Raw genomic sequence first — 24,507 nt, forward strand, 5'->3', positions numbered from 1 at the left:
ATACATACCACTTGGTGTTATGCCAAGTGGGACGTAACACTTTGATGTCATTGATTGTCGCACTACAACCTCACAGGAACGTCAAACAAGTTGAATGATAAAAATTAAAATCAATTATGGGTAATAAATAGGATATTAAATTCGCTACCATTTCGTATCATGTTTATGCCTCGTGTGAAATAATTTTCATTGTCATTCGCTAAAGCTTGTGACCATTGAAAATTATTTCACTCAGGACATAAACATGATACGAAATGGAAGCTTGTTTAATATGCTCTAATTATTAGCAGGAATATTTACTATATGTCAAGAAATAATGAGAGATTGTTTTCTTTTTCCGTTCATAAATGATCCAGTTGATGTCAACATCTCAATCGATGCTGTTGCCATGTCTGACGAATCACGACTGCGAGGTGAACGCCCCCACCTCCTCCCACTCTAATCTCCTGCAGGGCCAAGATCTCATCCAGGCACTCGAACAGTCGCATCCAAGACGCACCAGCATCAGCGGAAAAGTGTGAACACAATCCCAGTATACTTGACAGAGACGCAAATATATATATAGTTCTTAGATATAGATTGACTGTAGGTTGGCTCACCTATCATGGTATTTTTGAGATTTGTCAACATTCACTTAGTCCAGCATAAATATAGTGAATTATTGTGGTAACATTTTTGTCTATTATTACTGAATTATCTTTGATTGTGTTGATCCTATTGTAATGTTTTAACTTTTGTTTTTAAATTTGACTTGTGTTGGAGAGCTGTGTTATAATTGGTTGGGAATTATCATGCACATTTGTTACACATATTGATATTTGTACAGCCATGACAACTGTCTGACTACTACAAAAGCATAAATAGACGAAACTCCTAGAAATTTTCATGTTCATTTATTTTTTATTTTAATTTTAGTTTTTTGGACAGATTATTTTAAAGTTTATTGATCCTTATGTTTTGTAATACATTTATTACTAGATTTGTTTTGTTGTGAATACTAAAATTTTAATTTTTAAATGAAATCACAACTTTCAAAATTTAAGTGTTCTACTTGTATATGTTGTTTTGGGCACTTGTTATATTTATCACATTGATAGTGAAATAGTTTGACAGTTGTCACGTTATTGCTGAAAACATGCAAGTATATCTAGTTGTTTAATCCATATGACACTCATACTTAATCTTTATAACATTTATCTGGTTGCATGGTCTATAAGATGACTTGTGACCTAACATATTTTTACCATATGACAACAGTACAAAAACTTTTTTTTTTGTATAATATATTTTTGCATGTACATACATATAGACTTTAAAATGTGTCTCATTACCAAATTGTTATAGGCAACTTTTACGGTGAAACTTCAAAACAGAACCTCTATTAAATCAGAATTTCCTCTAAATCTTCTCTAAATCTTCTCTAAATCTGTCCTTTTTCACAGTCCCATGAAGTAGTGATCTTCTATTGCTAAATGCACCCATGATAACCAGAAACCCCTCTGAACACCAAACCTATTATTTGGTCTCTAGCATCAGTTTTACCTCTGAAAATTTAACACTGTGTAGCAGATACACAACATATATGTGCGAATGTCTGATGACATCTGTTAGTGCTAATGCTGAAATAAAAGTCCCTAGAATGTAACATTTGAGTGAGAAAGTGCTGAAGGGTTTTAATGATTGAGAGCTGGGAGGTTGTTTTGTCAAACCAGCTTTATTTTAACAACTGGTGTCTTGTTTTGTATGTTACATTTTGTTTTAATCGACCGCTGATGGCTCATTATATATTTTGTGACAGATTTAATGCTATTGTATAGTAAATTATAGCAGTATGTGAAATTTTTGTACATAACTATGATTCAATGTTTTTGTCTAAATTGAGGGGATTGTAATGCTGTATTTTATCATTTGTGGATGTTAATGCTGGTCTGCTGTCACAAATTGAGTTTTATTTACCAGTGATGTGACTGTAAAACCAGCATAACATTTATAAATGATGAAACACAACATAGTTATCTCCATTCTAATTCAATAAATGCATTTTATTAAAATTGTTCATGTAAGTATTCATTTTTCAGAAAGAACACAACATTAACAAAAACCTGGTCACTAAATTGTGTTTCAATCATCGGCCTTATAAAATAATTATTGTGCAAACAAATAAAAAACCCATATTTTTATCTGTAGTGCAACTGTTGCTCCTAATTTTATTTTTGTAATTTATTGTTTTAGTAATAACATCGTCAACCATAAATACTGATTTTAGTTAATCTGAACACTTATCGCAACAACCGATTGTGCTGATTCATACTTCAGCAATCCTGTCAGCATGACACAAACACTTATGAACAGAATTTAGATCATTTAAACTGTTTGAATATGTGCTATGTAAAATAGGCTTTTGGGGTCTCCCCATAATTTTAACACATTAATGCTAATTTTACATTATATGGAGATTGAATGAGAATGAGCATTTCTTTTTATAGTTTAAAATTAAGATATTATAGACTGGGAAATCTACAGTTTATGTTAATTTTCAAAAATACTGAAAAAAATTATTTGGAGAAAATAATAAAAAGTGATGTTTCTCAGTATTACATCTGATTATCAAATCAAACTATAATCAGATATGTATTTATAAATTTTTGCCATTCTTTGAATCTCAGGACTAAATAAAGAAACTATTAACAATCTTTTGTAAATTGATAGTAGATTTGAATTACTATATATATATATATGTATTATTAGAGCAGGGTTTCTACCAGAGGGTAAAATGGGTATGGCGCCATACCCAGATTTTTTTGCAATTTTGTTTGAAAAAGATAACCTTTTAACAAAATTAATTACTCTTGTCAGTAATGTATGATTTTCTTAACCCTAACCCTAAATGTAACCCATTTTCTTTCTGGGTTAGGCCCCCCACACCCCCTTTTGACTGTGGTTGCATTCAATTCCATAGTGCCATACCCAAAAATTTCTTTCTGGTAGAAACACTGCAGAGGTACAAAAAAATATTCAGGCATGGTTCTACAATTTGATTACCTGTTTGGCTTTATTGTAATTGTTTTTAAATTGTTCTATATAACTTGTGCACATAATTAAAGTCATAATATGTGTATTTTAAGCTGTTGTTTGATATTTTATATGAATGTCAGACTTATTTTGTTTTCTATGTGAAAGTTTTTAATGACATGTTATTCAGTGTCCTACAGAATTTCTTGGGTTTGAACATTTTGTGCCTTTATTGAAAAAAAAGTGGTTCATCTCAAAAGACCTTACAAATGTACCTGTTTGTATAATTTGTTTTGACACCAATTATCTATATAAAAGTTATGATGAAGGTTGATTACAAACTTTCATTTAATATTCATTCCCCCTTTTCAGTTGCAGTAAAAACTAAAATCTTTATTAAGGCAAATAAACAAAATCATTTTGAATTATTTAGAATTTTCTGCCTCACAAAATTTGAAAATAAAGAGGGATTATCTTTATTTACCTTTTTAAAAGGATATTTCCCTTAGGAATGTTGCTTGTATGTATTTATAAAATCTTCTCTTTTTTTTAAAATTAATTTCAAGCATGTTTACTTAAAATCATCTCGGTGAATATAAAAATCTAGTAAAAATAAAAGTAAAATCATACTCCATAACTGTGGGTTTTGTTTTAGCAAATAGGTCCTTTGTATAAGACATACTAGTAACATACAGAACTTTGTTCAAATGCTAACATATGATAAATAAGAATCCGACAGCATACTATGGGTATTTAGAATTTAAAAACTTAATTTCTTGTTCCATTTTGAGGGTACTGATAGTCATAATATTGATTTTTATACCAAATTATTCCTTATTGTGACCAACAGAACTATAAGTATAAGGTAAAAAAAATATATAGCTGGTCTCTGTTCTGCACATGCAGCGATTTTGACCCTCATGTGTCAACATTTAAAAAAAAACCCAGCACAATCTATTGAGGAAATGAATTATTTTTAAAATAACTTCATAAGCTTGTGTTCATCATTAAAAACAGTAGCCCATGTAGTGGCGACAGCGGGTTTCCTCTCAAAATCTGTGTGGTCCTTAACCATATGTCTGATGCCATATAACCGTAAATAAAATGTGTTGAGTGCGTCGTTAAATAAAACTTTTTTTTTTTTTTTAAAGCAAGCACTCAATGCTGGCTTTGACCATTGGCTATCTTTATATTATATGTAAAAACAGGTTCTGTTGTTCTGAATGAGTAGCAGGGCTTGTTTTTAAAGCATTTTGAGGCAAGGTCATAGTCATAAAAGTTGCTTTGGAAAATTTTAATGAAAGCATGTAGGGTTTGAGGAGAACATAAAAAAAAAAAATATAACCCTTTTCTGTGCAGTTTAATCCATCCTTTTCAAAAACAACCACACACACATACACAATTTTCACCACAATTCTGGAACTTTGGTCTGACCAGAGACCAACTATATACATTTGTGTTGGGGGGGGGGGGGGGGGGGGGGGGCGGGGGGGGGGGGGCTAATGTTTTTACAGAGAAAAGCAATATTCTACAAGGAGATCATTCCCACTTACAAAAGAGATGGCTACAAATGTAACACATGACAATAAATATTGATATAGCTGAAAGTATAAATCATCTGACTTTTACATTGTGAATTAGCTTGAGGTCCAAAAGTCGGGATATAATAAAACACATTTATCAATAATGCTATTTGATGTTCAACAATCTAATACAGTGTAAAATACCATTCAGCATTTACATTCAGCAAACTGAACAGTTAATAAAATGAATCTTTTTGTAGTCTTTTAAGTTCTGAACATTTTACTTGCCATTCATGTCTTTGATGAAGAGATTTAGCATAAGTTTAAAATTTCAAGTAAAAAAGAGACTCTTATAATTATACGGAAAAGGGATGTGTTTTTTGTGGAAGGTTAAATATATGGCATAAATATAAAAATTAATTTTTCATTAATAGTGTTACATATTTTATTATAAAATTGTTTTTGAATTTGTAAATTATTAATATATAGATACATGTATTAGAATTGTTACCGGTAGTAATTTTCTTTTGTAGCAAAAAAACACACATTTTAAACACACATTTCAGCAGTCATCTTTTTGTACAGTAATATGTTGTACAGATTATTTTCAATAAAGAATATTCATTGCATGTTGATCAAATAATGCTTGTTACATTTTTCTCGATAATAGTGCTATTTTCTATTTATGTTCTTTTGTGTCCGTTCTTTGTCATTGATGCATTGGAAAATGCATTTGTCTTTTTCTTAGCATTAGAGTTTAATACAGCAATTTATATTTTGTTGCCTTTTACACATTGTATTATATTTCATTTAATCATGTTCCTAATGACTGATTATTAACATGCTGTGCGTCTTTGCTACTTATATCGTAGTAAAAGGTATTTTTTCTCCTGAGGCACTTGACACATACACTAAAAACATTTACCTTACCTTTTAGTTTATGAAAAGCAATTTAAAAAGTAATAATAAAGAAATTATATATAATGTTGGTACATTGAAAGAAACTCTTTTTTTTCTAATTTAAATACAGGTGTTTGGAAAAAAACGTGTTTTGCTTTTAAATATTTGTAAAACTGTTTTACTTAATAGTAACAGTTTATTGTAATCAATGTTATTAAGATATAATTATGCTTATTATATTTTATACCATGCACTAGATACATAAAAAAGTACATGTATTTATTGTTATTAAATAAATACAGTGAAAGGTGTTTAAACTATGAGTAGGATATACCTAACATATTATACTAGGTGATGATACTTACTGGTTAATAACATTTCTGATTGGACTGGTCACCAAATCCATTAATCAATAGTTTTATTTAATTTGCTTTAATAATTCACCAGAACTTGAAAAATATATTGTAAATTTTATTGCATTAAAAGATGACACATTTGTAAAAGTAAGTGGAATTATTAAGAAAACATGCTAAATTTGAGGGCCTTAATTTTTTATTTTTTATTTCGCAATCAGAATTTGATTTTGAAATATGTTTTCAGACAGCTATGTTTCCACAAGGTTTATGAGGATGGCAAGCAAACAAAGTATGATGATGCACAATTTTAGGGACCTTTTTCTTGATGGACTGTTGTTAACAAATAGGTTTTTAAGGATATAACTGGGATGGGCTATGGTTTGCCTGTGACCTGGCAGAAGCACTCTGTTAGGTATATATTTTATACAGTTTTATCTAGGTTTTTATTAGAAATTATAAACACTTTTTTGTACCATAAGTAAAATGCAATCATATTAAAATTCATTTCCCAATTCTCATGTCGAACACTTTTCATTGTGTTTTATTTTAAATTGTAAATAATACCAATAGTGAATTACGCACAAATTTGCATGTGGAATTTTTTTTGAGTGTATTTTGTAAAAAAAGCAAACAAACAAAAAACATTTATATATAATAATCAAGTATAATTTTTATGCTAGTCTTAAAGTTTACTTTATTGAAATTTTCTTGAGTGACAGATTCTGCTGTGATGTGTACCCAAGTAAATGGCATTCATATTGGTTATGGCTAAACAATAGCAATACTATGATGTACAAGTCTTCACATCCCAGCATAAAGTGGCATAGATGCAGTTGCATTTTGCTTCATCCAATACTGCATTACTGATGGGCACCAAATTCATAAGAATTCTATTATTTATGGGGCACATGCAATCAAACAAATTATAATAGTCAGCTGACTAATTTTACATTAAATTTTATAGCTATTAAAATGTCAGATCTACAATAACACATCTAGATTCCTGCCTCAAATTTTATTGGTTTGGTGACTTGTGGCATACAGTTACTTTAAAACATCTTTCCTGATGGTTTTCCATGTTTACCAGTTGTGCAAATTAAGTCATGCTCTGTTTTATGTAAAAGGCCATTCAAAGATCAAGGTTTTACTGAGGAGAGTATCCCTACACATCCGTATATTTTGAACTCAAACAACCAACCTCCTGTCAGATATATTTTCATTTGGTCTGTCATATCCTGATAATATGAGTTCAACTTTAAGTTTTTTCTGTGTCCTGATAAGAAAAATGCTTATTTGATCTACCATTGATCAATATTTTATATTTTATTTTCTTTAGATTATAATCCAAAAAGCTGGCTTATTCAGTGATATTACAAGAGAGGACAATCTATACAGTGTGCCAAGACTTGAATCTAGACTATTAACTGTATGCATTTTATATGGCAACAGTGTAGACTTTAAGTTTGAGTAACAGTCCAGATTTATTTTTATCAGAACTATCTCAGCAACACCTTGTCATATGTCATGACATGAGGTAAACGGCTATTAAACATTGGTTGTATTGACACATGCACAAACAAATGTAATATGCCAAAAAAAGGTATTAAAAAAAAAAAAAGTTTGATAAATGTTAAACGCACAGTAGCTTAACACTGTCATTGAGGAGCAATGTGTAATAATACATGTACATTCAAATTGTATACAGCTGGTATAATATCAGTCGTTTTGTTTTTGTTTTAGGTCCTCTGTCATTGTGCTAACATTTTGATATGCCACAGAGGTTGGCATTTGTTTCTGGTATTCATAACAGTATCATGTTACTGGTATTGTCATTGTCGTACTAATGGTATTATTGTTATTATAGAAATTAAAAAAATATATCTTAAAAATGTTTTGTGTATTTTCAAATGCATATCGTTTTTCTAATAATAATAATTAATACTAGTAACTGGGCCTCAGGGTCATTTTTCTTTTTGTACATAGGATATTGAAATTCTAGAATAACTATTAGGAAACCATACATCATCAACAGTAAATGAAGACAGTTTGACAAGCAAATAATGTTTGGATAAATGCACGCGCGCGCACACACACACACACACACACACACACACTCGTAGACACACATACACAACACACATGCTAAAATTTAACCTTTTAAAAACTGATGCCCCAAAAAGATACCCTATTAACAACTAGTTCTATACAGTATTCTGTGTTGTAAAAACCAGAAAATCACATTTCAACTAAAATATATAAACATGTCCTGTTCCCCAAGATATCACTAGAAAACTGAATTCATGCACATCATGCCTTGTGTGTGTCTTAAATTTTGAACCAAGATTACTATGTAGGTAGTACCAAACCAAATAACTTCTGACTGGGTCACTTTTGATAGCGAAGTGAACACCACGAGTCCTGTGATTGGTGATAAATGTGAGTGTTTTGGTTGTAAAAAAAAAGAAGTTTCATCTGGGCAAAATATGTATGCAATTTTATTTCATCTAGTACCACTGTGTCAAGTCATAGACGCTACCCGTTATCTCAGAAATGAGCAGCTTGACCCTCATTTTTTTCTGATTCACTTTGAGGGTAAGGTGTGGTAGTATTTATATCTGTGGCGTTTATGTCGATTGATACGCAGCAGGTATGAGTTTTAGCCACATATGTTACTATTTTCATCTATGGTATTTGATTTGGTAGTATACACCCTAAATACGTTTGTTGAACAGCATCTCGTTACCAATTATTTATCTGTTGACACATGCTTTAAACTACGTTTCATAAATCAAAAGAAAAGTTATCAGTATTTTGTCTTTAAAATGTCGATATAGTCCGGGGAAAAATTTACCTGTGACGATGTTATCAGACTGACCCTTTTCAAGGATGAAGTCGTTTGTGCGATAATCCGGTTCACTGACAAGTAGTGATTTATTATTACTTTATGCGATCAGCACATGCAACCAAATTGACTGAACAGTGTATCGGGAGCTGTTTCGATCGCAGATTTTCGATAAATCAAAATGCTAAATGACAAGATAAAACTGTTTTAGCAAGTTTTTGTTAGCAAACAAGGTGGCATTATTCACAAAGCTCTCTTAAACTCTCTTAAACAACATCACATGTCACTTTGCACTGCACTGTGAGATGGTTGCGAGAGTTTAGTGAATTAGGTTCCAGCTCTTTAGCTACCTTGAAGAACTTAAGGTGCATGACGGTATAAGCTTTGAGAATTTTAGATTTGGGATATAAACATGAATGCTTAACAAAATGGGATATACGTGAGGTTTATTTTAGCCTTTTATAAATTATTCCAAACATCTGTTCAAACGTACTCCCATAAATAAAGAACAAGACACTTTTCGTGGTCAGAGGTTTTTAATAATTTAAATTTTGGGATATATTGTGAATCTAAATGTTTAATTTTATCTATCCGGGGTAATATTTTTTCAATAATTGCACAGTAAAATTGAATGAATTTTTAACGACACCCCAGCACGTAACAATTTTAGAGCTTTTACAGCCTCTGATTGGCTGGCATATAAATGACGACTTATGGTTGGTTGTTTGCTATGGCCGGAAATTCACTTTTATTAATTTAATACGTCCATTCTAGAATCCGATTGTAGATACGTTACGCGATCTACAAAGATCTACAGTAACGTTTTGACTAATTGTTTCATAAACATGAAATGGTATATTTCAGTTACACCATATAAAAGAATTATTTTTTTAATGCGCCGCGATATTTTTGTAGGTTTCTTCTTTTTTTAAATTGTATTCAAAGATCCGTTGTTTACAGATATATCTGAACACACTCCCGGGTAAGAGTGGAACATATTATGGAGATTAAAAAATATATGTGTTTCGTCTACCAGAGGATAGCCACTTCCGATGAGATCTTTTACTGAAGAATACATCCCATGCACCGCTAAAAGAAGATTGCCACACCCAGACTAGTTTACCTAATCAAAACTAGCTTAGGACAGAGCTCATTGGAATAAATATAATTGATGACTGGTGACATGCACTCATAAATTACTGTCAAAACAGCGATGATATTAAGTGTTCGCGAAAGTTCAATTCAATTCAATTCATTTATTAACTTTGAACATTTACAGTTCATCAGTGTTACATACAGATACATGTACATACACAAGAGATGGTATAATCGTATAATGAAAAGTGTCGACATAAAAAGGACACGGAGAATATAAATGCTTGTGTATAGAGACTATTTAACTGTTAATTCTCGTCTTTTAAACATTTTGTATAAATATTTTCCTAATTTACATAATTCTTTTACATTTTTAGTTGATAGTAATTTGTCAATTGGCAAAAAAAGGGACAACATAATATAGCATGAAACTCGTCCTCAATTTTACCTAAGTTACACAAAACACACAATCTTTTATATCTACTTATGCTATGATAGCGACCAACTTCAATAGCTAAGCTATGTCTTGATAATCTTATCTTTGTGATGCTTTTTTTTTTTGGTGTAAACTTGGGATAGGTTTCATCAGATAATTTTGTAAAATAAGCTCGTTTACAAAATATTTATATAAATATGAACATTTGATAGACGTATCTAGGGGCCCACTAAGATCTTGCTTACACTGGTTCATAATTCTCTGTTTTATTAATGGCAGATAAAAATTACAATTTAATGCTTCTTGATTGCACCACAGTTCATTAAAAAAACACCTAATGAACACGGTATTAGCCTTATTTGTCTTGCCCAGTTGTTAACTATATCACATTTTGATCTAGTTCCACATGTGCAATATACAATTCTTTGTATTCAATAATTTAGATAGATAGATAAATAGCTAGTTTAACGTGTCCATATACCACTAGGGTTTCGAACACGCCCATCCCGAGTCCGACCTCCGATAAGATCGGTGGCCAGACTCGGGATGGGGGGGTAGAGTTTAAAATGGGCAGAATTTTTAAAATAGCAATTAGTAAAAAAAAGTTCATAGAATTTTTAAAAAAAGAAAAAAGTTACAAGCCAAAAATAAAAAGAATTGACTGCTCGACCGAATATTTATATAATTTGGAGTATTTTAGAAGGACAGTCCAAAAATAAATAAGAGAAAGAAGAGAGGATCGGACTATTTAATAATATTTAAAAAAATAAAAATAATTTCGACATAAAATTTTGAAGGAAGGTCTAAAGGTTATAATTTAATCATTTAAACCAGTATTTTACCATACGGTACTTACGAATATGTAAAAGAGGATATCTACCTAATTCAAGATATAACATAATAGTAGTAGTGGAAGTTTTAACATTTAGAATATTTTTACAAAATTCTAAATGTAAATTCTTTATGCTATTTGCCTTGTAAAAACCCCAAATATCAGAACAGTAATACAATATACTTGCTATGTAGGCCCTATGTATCAAATAGAGACAAAGAAGACCTATGGTTTAACATTAACTTATTTGTATTTCTCTTCAATGCATACATGGCTTTTCGTCCCTGATCTGTTATTAAATTGATCGCATGCGTAAATGTACCATTATAATTAAAGCCTAATCCGAAATATGTAAACTGGTCTACATTCTCGATAAACAAATCATTGTAATACCATTTTTCATACTCATACCGGTGGCACCCGTCATCGGTGCCGCTAGCACGAAAATTTAAAAAATATGCAAACGTTTCACCTATAATTGGTTTTCAGTTATTAATATTATTGAACTCAAAGTGGTGATCAAATAACTTATCGAAAGTACGACTGTTTAGGCCCATTTTGTAATAAGTACCCAATTGTAATAAAATAATATAGATAAACATTCTACTTGGCAGCTAAATCGTGAGGAGTCATGTTTAGTATTGAAACGGTTATTGGTTTGTAACCGCCAAATTAGTGTACGTTACCCCAGTGCATGAATGAGATATTATTTTTCTTATAACCCAAGTTAGGCGTGTTCGTTGGGTTAATAAATTCAATTATTACCGTCTAGAATGTTGATTTGATACAAAGGGCAAGACAATATTTCAACTTCTCTTTTGGAAAGACGACTCCGAACGATGTCTAGTGAAATCGTCACAACAAATTAAAGAAAGAAATGTTTTATTTAACGACACACTCTACACATTTTATTTACGGTTATATGGCGTCAGACATATGGTTAAGGACCATACAGATTTTGAGAGGAAACCCGCTGTCGCCACTACATGGGCTACTCTTCCGATTAGCAGCAAGGGATCTTTTATTTGCGTTTCCCACAGGCAGGATAGCACAAACCATGGCCTTTGTTGAACCAGTCATGGATCACTGGTCGTTGCAAGTGGTTTACACCTACCCACTGAGCCTTGCGGAGCACTCACTCAGGGTTTAGAGTCGGTATCTGGATTAAAAATCCCATGCCTCGATTGGGATCCGAACCCAGTACCTACCAGCCTGTACACCGATGGCCTACCACGACGCCACCGAGGTCGGTCACAAAAGATGAAATATGCATCATAATAACAACACAATAATTCAAAAGAAAGAATATTAGTTTACATTTTCCTGGAATTTTGAAGGGATTTTGATTCAGAAAGGCACCGATAAATTAGATTCACTATGCAAATAAGTTGAACAGTTTCGAAGAAGGGGACCATGTTTTGTTGTTTTGTGCGTGTGTGTAAGGTGGTTGGGGGGGGGGGGGGGGGGTTGGTGTTTTTTTGGGGGGTGGGGTTGTGGTTTTTGTTTGTTGTGTTTGGCTGTTGTTTTGTTTTTTGTTCTGGTTTTTTCCTCCTGTCGGTAAACAATACATTGCACAAAATATATATGATTAATCTCGGTTAATCTCAGTAACCTATTTCTGTAATATCTAATGGCCCTGACTTATATTACTATCTTGGCAGAAATAATTGATCATGTACACGTCCAATGGATTTTTAATGATATACGGGACCAAAATTTAGTGCATCGTTTAATTTGCTCGAATGTATCATTGAAAGTCAGCGAAACGTAAGGTTGATTTCATGTATTAAAACTATTAAGCTATCATTAGATGTATAATATATCTTTTACTATGATATATAATATATCTTTTACTGTATTAGCACGAAAACAATTTGACAAAACCCTACTATAACTCCATTTAGGTAATATAACGTACGTCTTCTATTTGAATGATAATCATGTGACGTGACAGATGTAATTATGTCGATTTTTTTTTTTTTTGAAAGACTAACAAGCGTTTCAAACATGGCCAATGAACATTTATGGCATCGTATAATTATACCAGCGTGTGCATGTCTACAGGAAATGGATAACGGCGTGAGCGTCGTTACCGTGTCGCACACTGTTCGGTTGTCCCACGCGATCTATCGATCTGCTACATATGCGGCACCAGAAATCAATACATTCATCTGCCGCAGTGATTAATGATGCTAAAGGAGCAGAAAAATCTGAGCATGTGTTATTGTCCTTTGTAGTGTTTGTCTTGACCTAATTTATTGTCCAAGCAAGAATTGATATAATATAATAATTTTTATAAATTTTTTGTTCGTTTTACAAAACTTATGCAGATTTATTCAGTATATGTTTTTAAAATATCATGGTAATGGATTCACTTATGTTTCAATAATTATATAGTTTTAGTTATGCAATTACCTCGTAGACCACGCAGTAAAAAATACGTTTAGTAAGTTATATTTAGGCCTTCTTCCATATTTTACGCTAATATGATTTTAAGTGGTTAGTTACCCAGTGAATGCCTTGCCAATTCTGTCACATTTCAATATAGTTTGCATTGGTGCGGATATAATCTCACATATACATATCAAATGAAGATTTCGATTCAAGATCACCTACATGTTGGTTAAAGCTATACCACTTAATGACAGAAATATCAATCCCGCATATCATAATGAACATTAAACGTAGAGAAGTAGGACATTTCCTATGACTATATATTGCAAGAGTAATAAATTGGTGACCATAGGTCTTTTTATCATTTATTTAGTACCTAACTGTGATCACATATATAAATAAATATTACTGCCAAAATACACATTGTGAGAAATAAAAATATTTATGAGTCTGTGCTACATTTTTACTACACAACGTTAATCTAACAATTAATTAGTACTTTATGGGAAGATATTTCAATTGCAGTTTTGCCACTAACCCGCTTACTCTAGCAGTAAAAAGTCAGATCAGTCACGCTCCGGGTTATACCTGACAAACGCCAGCGGGTCACCCGTCTCCTAGAGGGCGCACCGCTCCAACACTCGCCGTAAACCCTGCACCTAGCAACTAAATACACAAATTGACATTTCACCTCGCGTCGCATAATCTGTTATGACATCATATCTATGTGTTCTGTACATGGACATTAATGTTTTGCCATGGGCCATACATAACAATATGGGATAAAAACCGCCAAGTTTCTAACCTTCAGTGTTTAACTCTGAACAACAGGAATTACCTGTGCTCTTTTAAGTCGCCGACACCATGAAAGGTAAGCAGGTCTGTTAAGTGCGTGTGTATACTAGTTTGTAATATATATTATGCCAGAGTGTTATTAGAGTATAAGGTAGATATCTGCATTGGTATCGCTGGTGAATGACACGAAGGGCTCAAATTTAATTAACAGATCTACCTAATTAATTCTCTGCGGCATTAATACAAACGATAAGAAACATGGATTGATTCACAACTGTTTAAAAATTATCTCTTGTTTAATGGTTATTAAACAACAATGCAAAGTATTATAGAAAAAAAACCGAAAAAAACCCAGTTGTATTATTTCAAAGCATTAATATTGGTATTATTTTAAATACTTTTTCCATTACATAACTTTTAATATTTATTGTTTTATTTGTTTTCTGTAAATACAGTAACTACAATTTAAATACTTTCATAAACTTTATGACCTAGATATGTTATGTATCATATGTTTGCATATCGTTAAAATCTAATTTTATAATTATATTAAACAAGTTGTCAATAAAAAACATATATTTCAGCTTACGTTAATACATCTATTGCTAGAACATTGAAACAATAACCATAATAAAATTAAAAGCACTTTTCTTATAACACACAATCACTAAGAAACAATACCAGTGATTTAAAAGGCATTGTTAAAAAAATCAAATAAGCAATTTGTTCTTTATTCCATTTGTTTGCATACTGTTTAAATCTGATTAAAAAAAAAAAATCTAATAATAGTAAAGAGGTAGGCGGTTAGCGAATTCACCAGCTTAATGCTTCTAATAAAACACGAACTGTATCGGCTTAGCTGTGAGGACAATCATGTTAGTTTCTCTTATCAAACAAAACAGGTTTTCTTATTCAACGATTAATACCACTTATAAATGCGCCTTTTCGAAAATAACTTATGTAAGTATCCGACAATCCCAGCCCCATTCTGTGGGTAGTAACTGGTTTACCGTAATGGACCGTCTATGGTTGTTCCCGTCTTCAGTGTTTTGTATAGAAATATAAATGAACTTGGTTTGGTCTAGAGCCAACAGAGAGACGGACCCCACTTTCAAATGTTTCTTGGTTAATCATCGACCCCGAACAAACGTGGATTACATTTTTATGTGTGTGTATTCTGTAAGCTGAGATGAGACGGCTGTGAGTTACAATGGTGTTTTTGTTGACACCTAGCTCACTCACAAGTGGTATCGACTGTAGCTGCTCTGGTAACTATACCGTTACTATATAAAACGGATTTATTCTTGCCCCCCACCCCCCGACGTTCACCAGCGCCTCACCATTGGTATCAAAGGCCATATTCTGTTCATGTGAAAAAAAATTCATATAAAATATTCTTTACAGTTATTCTAGGGATTAACCCGTCTTCGCTGCAATGTTAATATGTTTCAGCTAAAACATGTTTTAAAACTATTAAAAATATATTATAGTAGTTAAATTTTCTTGCTTAGAATATCAACTTCTGTATGTGTGTATGTGTGTATGTATGTATGTATGTATGTATGTATGTAATGTATGTAATATAATATAATATAATATAATATAATATAATATAATATAATATAATATAATATAATATAATATAATTAAATATAAATATAAATATAATATAAATATAAAATAATAATAAATATAAATATAATATTAATATAATATAATATAATATAAGAGAGAGAGAGAGAGAGAGAGAGAGAGAGAGAGAGAGAGAGAGAGAGAGAGAGAGAGAGAGAGAGAGAGAGAGAGAGAGAGAGAGAGAGAGAGAGAACTAATATGTTTCTGACCATTCATTCATTAATAATATGTACATTGAGAGAACGAAATTAGGGACCACTTGGAATCGTAGACCAAGTTTAATGCACTATACACAACATAATGTCTGCATTAAATGGAAAGATGTGAAGCAAGACTGAATGTTAGTAATGTGAGATTGACTGTCAATAACACGGTTTATATCCTGACACTACGGATTAGTTTTGGTTGCAGTCACTCGTTCAGTGTTGTTGTGATCCCTTATATCTTTCCATCAATATATATTTAATATACCTTTTTTATTGGGAGGTAAAATCCAGATTGATATACTATTAATAGTAAGATGACCAGAAACACTTTAGATAAATGGACATAATATTGTAAGATAGTGTATGCACGTGTGCATGTGTGTGCGCGCGCGCGTTTGCGTGTGTGCTTGCCTGTGTGAGCGTCCAAGACAAAAACACCATACGTAGATATGTCAAAACAAAATATAGGCAAAGTCTTGTTTCTTGGTCTGCATGTAAATCATTATATTTAATCTGACAGACAAGGTACGTTGTTTTTGTAGTACTTCAGTGTATATATTCCATCATGATTTGATGACTGTGAACATCTAAGGACATTTTCCCTCAAATTATATACTTTAAATCAATAAATAAAAACACGTATTATATATATATATATATATATATATATATATACAACAAACGCTACTCAGCAGATACTTTGATTAAAAAAGGTAAGGTCGTCGCTGAAAATCTTGATTTTTCATGACATCACAAGGAAGAGAATGTGCAAAATGAGATTTATGGAGTAAACTTTACATTTTTAGAACCGATTTACACTTCAAAATCAAATACCTCTCCCAATGGTGTAGCTGCCTTAGTTTGATAATGCCACAATTATTCTTTTGTGAGTATAAATTTATCATAAATTCGTTCTGTGATGTGATGGGATGGGATGGGAACTCTATTTACGTGCCCATATCCACAGAGGTTCAGGCACGCCCACCCCGGATTTAGCCTCTGGCTTCGCCAGTGACCAATTCCGGGGCAGGAGGGGGGGGGGGGGGGGGGGGGGGGGGGGGGGGGAAGGGAAGTTTAAAATGAAGGGGAGTAATTTTGGATTAATATGGTATGACCAAATTTTGTTGTTGTTGAATTCAAATACTGGATGCTCGGAAACGCTCATGAGAGGGGTGCACATCTTCAGAACCCTACCGTTACAGATCCGTTACTGACTTGTTCTGCTGTCGTTAGTCTTACTCATGTACAGAACGAAGGTATAGTATAAAGAGCCACATTTATTTACTGTAGGCTTTCGAATTTCATTTGCCTGTCAGTCTCGTGTCTCATTAAGTGAACTTACATCTACTCAAGTCTGTGATAAAAATGCAACGCCACATTGAGTGTTTATCTCGTGTCAATACAGTTCTAGAACCTATACAATCAATATCAGTAGATATATTTCACTTTTATTCTTGGGCGAACGTAATATACCACTGGCGGAAAACAAAACTGTCATACTCATAGCGTGACATATCATTTAAAGTTTATTCCTTCACAATAAGGTCGGGTGTGCTATTGAAAGTGAGTAGGTCTAAGCTACGTATGGACGACGAAGACCGTAACGTTGCAGGTAGATGAATTATATAATTGTTGAAATCACTATTTATTGTATAACACTTTGTGAAATGTTTGAAAATTTGGTCAAATAAATGTTGTCTCGGTCACTAATGAAATATAACTCGTATAATAAGTTTTCACTTGGAAAACGCGTACGTTTATTGTCAGTGTACAATGTTTGGCGTGTCAACTGACTAGAGGACATTCAACTTGTAGATCTTTTGTTCTTTTAGTAGGCTGTATAGGCCCCTATTCGCCATAGCCTACGTGGAATACATTGTAGCACTTGCACCTGTCCTGCACGGAGGAACCGGCTGAGGCCGACACCTGTGCCCAGGACAGGCGTGCGCTACAACAACTTGCTCTGAATGTGCACGTTAAACTCTCTGACCTGACCTGACCTGAGCACTTGCAGTTAATTTTATTTGAAATACCAACCTTAAAATAATGTGTACCTGTGCATTAATTATTTGTAGATCTTTTGTTCTTTTAGTATGCTGTATATGCTACTATTCACCATAGCCTACGCGGAATACAGTGTAGCACTAGCAGATGGTGTTATTTGAGAGACAGTATCGGAAACCAAACTTTCATGAATGTGTACACCTGTGTATTAATTGTTTGTAGATCCTATACGGCTTATGTGTGAGATGCTGTTGGAATATGTCTTGTAATCACCATTTCATGGGCATATTACTTCCTGCAGTCTCAGCACTTTTGGAAGATAAGGGAGCGAAAATTTACCCAGTGAAATAAAGTCTTTTGTTTTTAGAAGTTAGGTATAAATGTGGAAGCAATACTGGACTTAGATATATTTAGCTTTACGTGTGTAGGCCTAGTTGTAGTAGGCTAGAGCCCATTCTTGATCTGCCATTTGTGTGTGCGTGCGTGCGTGTGTGTGTGTTTGTATGTGGATTTAAATAAAATAATATTATTGAGTTACAAAAACACGAAATACAATAAATGTTTTATTATATAACACAGGATGAGATGGCTTATTATAAAATAAAAATATAGTTGCTATTTCCACTCCAGTGAGATAACTATCACGTGATTGTTATTTCATTCATTGATGATAGATATCAAGGGGATATCTTTCGCTTTTGCTGCTTATCCTGACTATGACGTCACGTGATGTTGCACCTCAGTCATTAAATGTTATCTGTTCAGCGCTGAAATTTAATTTACAAACCTTATCAGTGACTGGAACCAGTACCACATTGTTACTCAGTACTGTTGTAACAACAATACAATCTTGTTAACACGACTATAGGGTTTTGATTGACTGGTTGATTAATTATTGGTTATAACTTTAATTTGTATGCTAAACCGACTTTAATTCAATCGTGGTACATAGATATGTAGCAATTAAGGTGTATTGCTACGACAGTACCAATATCTGGTGTCTGTCCAAGGCAGTGTGTGTGAGAACTTAAATACTAAATAGAACATTTCATGTGTCTCTGTGTGTGTGTGTGTGTGTGTGTGTGTGTGTGTGTGTGTATGTGTGTCTGGGTGTGTGTGTTTATGTGTGTGTGTGTGTGTGTATATATGTGTGTGTGTGTGTGTGCGTGCGTGTGTGTGTCTGTTTGCGCGCACATGTGTGTGTATGTCAGATACGATCAATATATCATCGAGTGAAGTTTACCATTTCTTATCACACTCGTAGCGCAAATGCGACTCTTGAGATACGGTTGAAAACTTTACCTGATAAGATATCGATCATATTTGACAAAGCCGCCCCCCCCCCCCCCAAAAAAAAAAAAAAAAAAAAAAAAAAAACCACACACAAAAACCCCCCCCAAAAAACAAACAAAAAACAAAAACAAACAAACAACAACAAACAAACAACAAAAAAACAAACAAACAAACAAACCCAATAATATTAATAAAAATAATAAAAATCGGTTAGTAGATTTCTTTGCTCACATTTATGCGATGATGTCACATCTTTCGTTTTACTAAAATGAGAATTAGTGCACACAATCTTCATATTGGGTTTGGGAGATTCTGCAAACATAAAAAAACAAAACCTGATTGAATAAAGAACTTTTTTTTGTAATTTCCAAGCTATGTAAGATGAAAAACATGTTATTGTATACTATCCTATATATAGTGCTGAAAGCCAACAACTAGTTAAAAACTTTTCTACTCTAAATATCAATTTAAAATTTATATTTATTATGCCATACAATTACAGTGACACTAAAATTCAACCATATATTAACTTATGTACTATGACCATTTCGTTATTGTGATATAGGTATTTTATTCCTATAATGAATGAATGAATGAATGAATGAATGAATGAATGAATGTTTAACGACACCCCAGCACGAACAATACATCGGCTATTGGGTGTCAAACTATGGTAATGCAAATAAATAAAGTGATGATCAACATCAATATAAAAATTCAAGACTTAAAGAAAAACAGTGTAAAGAACTGTACAAAAACACAAATATCACAGAATTTTACGGACACTGAATTTTACTCTAAACTTCAATTTTGTGCTGTATTGGCCATTCTCAAAGAGAATGTTACACCCCTGCACCACGGTGAGGTTACAGCACGTGCAGGGGTTTATTCCTATAAATAGGAATACAAATCTCGTGTCTCTTCATTGTTATTATTATTATTATTATTATTATTATTATTTATTGATATTGTTGTTGTTATAGATGTTATATAATTATTATCTTTGCTGACACCTGATTGCCTGAGAACTAAACTGAATTGACGTGAGATGTGCCTAAAATGGCAGCAAATATGTTTGTGGGCGTGTACACAATCAAAGACCGACCGACAGACAGACAGACAGACCGACAGAGAGAGAGAGAGAGAGAGAGAGAGAGAGAGAGGAGAGAGAGAGAGAGAGAGAGAGAGAGAGAGAGAGAGAGACAGACAGACAGACAGACAGACAGACAGACAGAGAGAGACAGGCAGACAGAGACAGAGAGAGACAGACAGAGATAGAGACAGATATATAGACATAGAGATAGACAGACAGAGAGAGACAGAAAGACAGACATATAGACAGACAGACAGACAGACAGAGAGAATGAATGAATGATTGAATGTTTAACGACACTCCAGCACAAAAATACAATGTTAGGTGTTAGAAAAGGTAATAGTATTTACATTAATACAATTTATATAATTATGTAAAACCACAGTGTAAAGAGCTGTGGGAAAAAGTATAATATAATACAAATGTCAAGGTAAGTATATTTTATAAGTTTGTATAGAAATCATTTGATGTGTTTTACAAACTTTAAAATTAATTCTGGGTGGAATTTAAAAGATTCCAAAACAATTCTGTTGCTAAATATCTCGTCGGCTTCAGATTATTACACACCACCAAAATGTGATGCATAGTCAGTGTACACCGACAATGTTCACACTAACGAGGATGATCCTTCTTTAAAATAAATGAATGCGTCAAATATGCATGGCTGATGCGGGCACAAAACAAGACTATTACATCCTTCCTTCATCGCCTGTATGAGGACTGCCACTCTCCCAGGACTGGCTTGATAGAATGAAGCTTGTTTGCGACCGCATTTTTTAAGAGTGAAAAAAAGCGTTACTTACCATCTTTTTGTCAGTCTAAACCAAATATATATAAATTTTATAAATTATTCAACTCTAAGAAAGCTGGTGTCCTTAGAAAACTTTCTATATTTTGTAATCTAATTATGAATACTTTCAAATCCTCTGGCTGATATTCTGTGTATTTTTTGTATTTATTAATATGTATTTATTGTATTTATGTACATTTATGTACACCCACCATCTTGTTACAATTATATTGACTGCTGTATGTATATATATCCTCATATGCCGTAGACTACGGCCTGAGTCTAAATAAAATTCAGTCAGTTCAGTCCCAATCATCTAACAGACAGAGAGAGAGAGAGAGAGAGAGAGAGAGAGAGAGAGAGAGAGAGAGAGAGAGAGAGAGAGAGAGAGAGAGAGAGAGAAATTTCAGTAATTAATAATGTTAAAAACCAGCCTTGACTATAGGCCTGCAGGTTTAATCATGGAATTAAGAGTGATAGGCCTATTTTTAAACTTACAGAGCCTACTCATTTTGAATACAAATGAATTTATTATAAAATTGTGATGAATAATGTAATTTTGTTTCAGCCCTGGATGTAACCCGGGAAAACTTGGAAGATCTGTTGGCTTATGATGATCTTTTCCTGGACTACTTCAATGCTTTTCTTTCACTTCCGGTTTGTAAAGAAACTTTGGCTTAAATTTTAGAAATATTTCATTATAATTTGTCAAAAATAAGCTTAAAATAAAAAATATACGAACATTGTAAAGCTTTTTTAATTTTTAGAAGTACCGGATAGGCTACAACACATTTCTTATGCATAAAGTCCCTTAGAGTCCGTTCAACAAAATTTACTGTACGTGTGTAAAGCTCTAGTGGAATAATGTGTTACGAAATGTTATGGGGTTGGGGATATTTTTTTTTTTTTTTTTTTTTCTTTTTTCTTTTTTTTTTTTTTTTTTCTTTTTTTTTTTTTTTTTTTTTTTTTTTTTTTTTTTTTTTTTTTTTTTTTTTTGGGGATATTTGTCAAGAGTTATGTAATGTTTTCAAAACAATTTTCTCATTTTTATTTATACAGTAAAATCTCAGCCAGTCATTGATATTCTGTTCTATAACTAAAGTACATTATTAATCATCAGTTTATTTGATGTCAGTCATTTAGTAATTCTGACACAAACATTTGTCCATTAGCAGCACTATATCTTTTATATGCACTTTCCCACAAACAGTACAGTACATTCATCAGCCTTTGATATACCAATTGTGAGCATTGGTTGGGAGAATGAGTGCACCGAGAGTATTCAATCATATGTGCCAAACATATTTAGAGGCGAGAACTACTCCACTGACCGAGTTAGATCACGTCCTTTAGTTTTGTAGCTATTTATTTCTGAACCAAACAAACATAAAAATAAAGAGAAAATCTAATAATGTTGGTCAGGTTACATCATTATGACAAGGAAAATGATGGGATATAATATTGACAAGCATTGCTTAATTGTTAGAGGGGGAAGTAGTCTTAGTGTTACCGGTACAAATGTTATATGGGGGAGGGGGTATAAAAATGCCAAACTTTGTATTACATAATTATTGAACAGCCATTTATAAAGAAATAATGTTGATAAAATATATATTTATCAAGTAAACATTTTTGAGGTACAATTTAAGAAGAGGGATGCGATACTGTAGAACACGAACATTATGTGAATAACAAAGTATTGCAAAACCTGCAAATTAATCATGATAGAATACTTTATTCATGCAATAATGTTTGATACTTTGTATTAGACCCCTCCCCAAATCCCTCTCCCCCAATAGTACAGTTGTTGACTCTTTTAGACTCAAGTTCAGACTAGAACCATCAAAACCCACAAAAACAGCCATGCATGACTATTATTTTGCCTTTCAACAATTGTCTGTTGGAGGAAACAATCCACTGACCATGAATGGGTTTGGTTACATAGATTCTCAAGTCAACAGACATTTATTGAAATGTCAGCATACCAAGTACTTGATAAACGTTTTCTATGTTAGCTGTCCCTGTTAACTGAAACAAACAGCGTGTGTTACACCCAGCTTGCATATAGCATTCAATGCTTATCATAAATACTGGTAACCGAGTTTAGAGGGACTCGTTAATTTTAATGTCTTTGAGTAACAGCTACAGTGTTGAAATACCTTGTTTGTATACTATAACTGACATCACACTAAGTTCTAGATGCGTGGTTGGGGCTATTATTGGTATTTCATAGTACTTCCTTAATGCAATACACAATGGTATGCAAAAAGAGTAGTGTTTGTACACTTGTGAACAGGTTGATAATTGTGAATGACACCTTCATATTTTTTGTTTGTTTTTTCTCCTGCTATAATAAAGCCTATTATTTAGATAAATTAATTTTTTGGTGAAATCTAATGTTTGTTTTAAATATAAATAATAAAATAATTCTATTAGGTTTTTCCCCAAGCCCTTGTGTATGACCGTTTGACGGGTGCGTTTGAAGAGATTGATGTGTCTGTCAAGTCGGCCGTGTCCAGCACCTTGCTGGGAGTTACCTCCAAAACTCAGCACTATGGTCCCACTGACGATGAGCGAGAGAAGATGCTCGAGTGGGCCAAAGAAGAACGACTGCCGGTATTTCTGAGGTAAGCTGCCCATTTAGCTATGATCATTTGATTCAAAGGCTCGAGTGAAAAAACAACATTTGAACAAAGTTCGGCATTTTCTGTTGAGTGGTAATAAAACTATCACCTGTTAAGAAAAGGTGCTGTTAGTTTTAGTGTAGATAGTAATAGTCCATCCCATCCTCCTACAAAATATGTTTTTGTAAATAATTTAAGTTTTGTTTGGCGTAAGAAGAAAAGTAAAAATATTTAAAAAAAAACAAAAAAAAAAAAAAAAAAAAAAAATATATATATATATATATATATATATATATATATATATATATATATATATATATATATATATATATATATATATATATTTGTGTCCAATTTAGAAAACAGTCGGCTCAAAGGTAAATAACTTATAGTCAATTCCATAGCATCAAAAAAGGCGTTCCCTGTGGTACGGACTATAGATTGGATTTTATATAGTCTGTTTTGCATCAAATTGTCATATAATTGAAAAATGATGTAACAATGTGCTGGGATGTCTTCAAAATCAACATTTTGATATCAAATTATTAATTGTATATTAAGCAGTGTGCTCTCAATTTTTTGTTTATCATATATTATTGTTTTTACTTGTGGTGGAATCTACATGACACTTAATTTAATAATATCTCAACCTCAAGTACAGAACAATCATTGTTTTAACA

The 24,507-nt window shown here is 32.6% G+C and overlaps 2 protein-coding genes across 3 annotated transcripts in view; both read left to right on the top strand.

Annotated features, from left to right (window-relative positions):
* The window catches only part of LOC121371281 (hypoxia-inducible factor 1-alpha-like), a 100,632-nt gene extending 92,952 nt beyond the window's left edge, over positions 1-7,680 (top strand). For both annotated transcript variants that reach the window (XM_041497057.1, XM_041497058.1), the window contains exon 15: positions 357-7,680. In XM_041497057.1, coding sequence (XP_041352991.1) covers positions 357-521 — 165 coding nt within the window. In that variant the 3' untranslated portion in view covers positions 522-7,680. The remainder of the gene's footprint in view (positions 1-356) is intronic.
* A 14,087-nt stretch (positions 7,681-21,767) lies between these two features.
* Positions 21,768-24,507, top strand: part of LOC121370039 (regulator of G-protein signaling 22-like) — a gene marked incomplete at its 5' end in the record, with an annotated part of 41,225 nt that continues 38,485 nt past the window's right edge. Inside the window, 2 exons of the mRNA XM_041495137.1 lie at positions 21,768-21,860; positions 23,640-23,830. Of these exons, the coding sequence (XP_041351071.1) occupies positions 21,768-21,860; positions 23,640-23,830 (284 nt within the window). The remainder of the gene's footprint in view (positions 21,861-23,639; positions 23,831-24,507) is intronic.

Source organism: Gigantopelta aegis, chromosome 4 (assembly GCF_016097555.1).
Source record: "Gigantopelta aegis isolate Gae_Host chromosome 4, Gae_host_genome, whole genome shotgun sequence".
In the NCBI taxonomy this organism is placed as follows: Eukaryota; Metazoa; Mollusca; class Gastropoda; order Neomphalida; family Peltospiridae; genus Gigantopelta; species Gigantopelta aegis.